This window comes from Babylonia areolata, unplaced genomic scaffold (genome assembly GCF_041734735.1).
Source record: "Babylonia areolata isolate BAREFJ2019XMU unplaced genomic scaffold, ASM4173473v1 superscaf1, whole genome shotgun sequence".
Lineage (NCBI taxonomy): Eukaryota > Metazoa > Mollusca > Gastropoda > Neogastropoda > Buccinidae > Babylonia > Babylonia areolata.
Window position 1 is genome coordinate 64275 of NW_027468365.1, and position 2911 is coordinate 67185.

Below are 2911 nucleotides of genomic sequence, written 5' to 3' on the forward strand. Positions count from 1 at the left end.
AGCAGGACGATATCTTGCTGTTTGGCTTTGGAATTCCTCGTAGTTGTACATAGGAACATAGGGTGTGTGCTGATATTGAAAAGCTTCCCTACCAGCATTGTAGTCGAGTTGTGCAGTGAGATCGTTCTCAAAGCTGTCTTGCTGGTACATATCGTACTCTTCCTGCCATCTGGAGGAGGGTGCTGACTCCACTTGGCTGTGTCGCTGGCTCTGGTGGTGGATGTGTTGAGAGGGAGCGTGGTGTCTGTGTGCACTGCATCTGTCCTCTTCGAAGTCATCTTGCTACCTGTTGTCAGTCTCCTGCTTCCTGTATGTACTCGATCCCCTGTTTCATTGGTGGTCCCCATATCTGGTACCAGATGCTGTTCGCTGGGTATGAAAATTCGCATGTTTTGCATTGAATGGGCGATGTCGGTCTGTGCCCCCATTTTCTTCTCTGTTCTGCTGTTCGGGTCGGTCGTCCAAGTCATCAGTGTACAGATGTGAATACTTGTTTTGGACATAGTCTTCCTTTCTTGAAGTATGCAATCTTTCCCTGCTGACCGTGGTGTCGTATCTCCTCTCTCTGACGTGTTGTGAGGTCTGCGGCGATTCGGATGTTCTCTCTTCTGAGGAGATTTCTTAAGTAGTTGTCGCTCAGAATGTCCATCCTGTCTGTCCAGCTGCGGAATCAAACGATTAATGGGCGTGGCTGTGAGGAGTACTGTCTGTAGCTGCCGACGCGATACGCCTTCTCAATGTCTGACAGACGCCATGAACTGGAGGACGATGAACGATTCAAAATGTCAACAGCTATTTCCGCACTTTTTCTGTTGCTTTCCAGACCGGTTTCACGAACACCTAGAACTTCAGATTGTTTTCTTTTGAGTTCATCTCCAGTGTGTTTATTTCTTTTTCCATTCTGTCCAACCGTTGATGAACATTGACCTTGTCTTCCTGCATAGCATGTATCTCGTTGCTGTGTTCATGAACGACATTTTGTAGGGTCGATACCTCTGACATCAACTGTGATATATTTCTTTGGAGGTTCCCGAAGATGGTTTCCATTTTCTCACACAGACTTGCGGAATGTAATCGTAGCTCCTCCAATATTTGGACAAATCGTCTATCCATAGCAGTGTGCATTTCATGTTTCCAGTTTGTGTTGCTTTCGGGACCAGGATTCGTCTCTGCGTCCATGCAGATAGGGAGCAGGATAATAGCCAAGCAGTATAATACTGTCAGTGTCAAACAAACACTCCAGGCAGCACGTACCTTTCTTTCTTTTATCTTTCTTTTGTCTGTGTAGAAACAAAGTCCTTCCTCTGCCGAAAATCTTCTTCAACGTTGGGTAGAAATTTCCAATGCATGCTCGATGCGCCTCTGCAGTAATAGGCATTTTCCTACCCTTTTTTCCCAGCCAGTAACAATACAACACACTGAACAGTTAACTCGGAGATCACGCAGAGCGGAGCGCTGCTCGGATCGCGTCCGCACCCCACGACGGTTGGCAGTGAACTCCGAAAGGGAGATGCAGAGGGGTAGAAAGGAAGGACTGTTGAGCGGGTAGAATGTAGAAGGGGTGGAAAGGAAGGAGAGTAGATGGGGTGGAAAGGAAGGATAGTGGAGAGGGTAGAAAGGAAGCAGTGTAGAGGGGGTGGAAAGGGAAGTGTAGACGATTTTGGCAGAAAGGAGTGTCGAGGGAGTAGAAAGGGAGGAGTTTAGAGGAGGTGGAAAGGGAGTTGTAGAGTGTGTGGAAAGGGTGTTTTAGAGGGGGTAGAAAGGAAGGACTGTTGAGCGGGTAGAAAAGAAGGAGTGTAGAGGGGGTAGAAAGGAAGGAGTGTAGAGGTGGTGGAAAGGGAAGTGTAGAGGAGGTCAAAAGGGAGGACTGTAGAAGGGGTGGAAAGGAAGGAGTGTAGATGGGGTGGAAAGGAAGGATAGTGGAGAGGGTAGAAAGGAAGCAGTTTAGAGGGGGTGGAAAGGGAAGTGTAGAGGGTTATGGCAGGAAGGAGTGTACATGGAGTAGAAAGGAAGGAGTGTAGAGGAGGTCAAAAGGTAAGAATGTAGAAGGGGTGTAAAGGAATGAGTGTAGATGGGGTGGAAAGGAAGGATAGTGGAGAGGGTAGGAAGGAAGCAGTGTAGAGGGGGTGGAAAGAGAAGCGTAGAGGAGGTCAAAAGGAAGGACTTAGAAGGGGTGGAAGGGAAGGAGTGTAGATGGGGTGGAATGGAAGGATAGTGGAAAGGGTAGAAATGAAGCAGTGTAGCTGGGGTGGAAAGGGAAGTGTAGAGGGTGTTGGCAGGAAGGAGTGTACAGGGAGTAGAAAGGAATGAGTGTAGAGGAGGTGAAAAGGGTGTTGTAGAGGGGGTAGAAAGGATGTACTGTTGAGCGGGTAGAAAGGAAGGAAAGTAGAGGGTGTGGAAAGAGAAGTGTAGAGGAGGTCAAAAGGTAGGACTGTAGAAGGGGTGGAAAGGAGTAGTATAGATGGGGTGGAAAGGAAGGTTAATGGAGAGGGTAGAAAGGAAGCAGTGTATCAGTTTCAGTTTCAGTAGCTCAAGGAGGCATCACTGCGTTCGGACAAAACCATATACTCTACACCACATCTGCCAAGCAGATGCCTGACCAGCAGCATAACCCAACGCGCTTAGTCAGGCCTTGAGAAAAAAAAAAAAAAAAAAAAAAACCCAGGGGGAATAAGTAATAGATAAGCTTACATAAATAAATAAATAAATAATAATTATAATATAGAAAAGGGTAGTAGTAATGATAATAATAATAATATAAAAAAATAATAAGATAATAAACTGATATGCACCAAACATGCAGTTTCACAGATATGAACGCACAGTCAAATACATATAAACGTACATGATCTCCAACACACACACACACACACACACACACACACATTACGCTGCACCTCCTCTACCCCCT

The 2911-nt window shown here is 46.3% G+C and overlaps 1 protein-coding gene across 1 annotated transcript in view; it reads left to right on the top strand.

Annotated features, from left to right (window-relative positions):
* Window positions 1-408: 408 nt before the first annotated feature.
* LOC143278178 (uncharacterized) overlaps window positions 409-2911 on the top strand; it is a 29414-nt gene continuing 26911 nt past the window's right edge. Inside the window, exon 1 of the mRNA XM_076583211.1 lies at window positions 409-452. Within this exon, the coding sequence (XP_076439326.1) occupies window positions 409-452 (44 nt within the window). The remainder of the gene's footprint in view (window positions 453-2911) is intronic.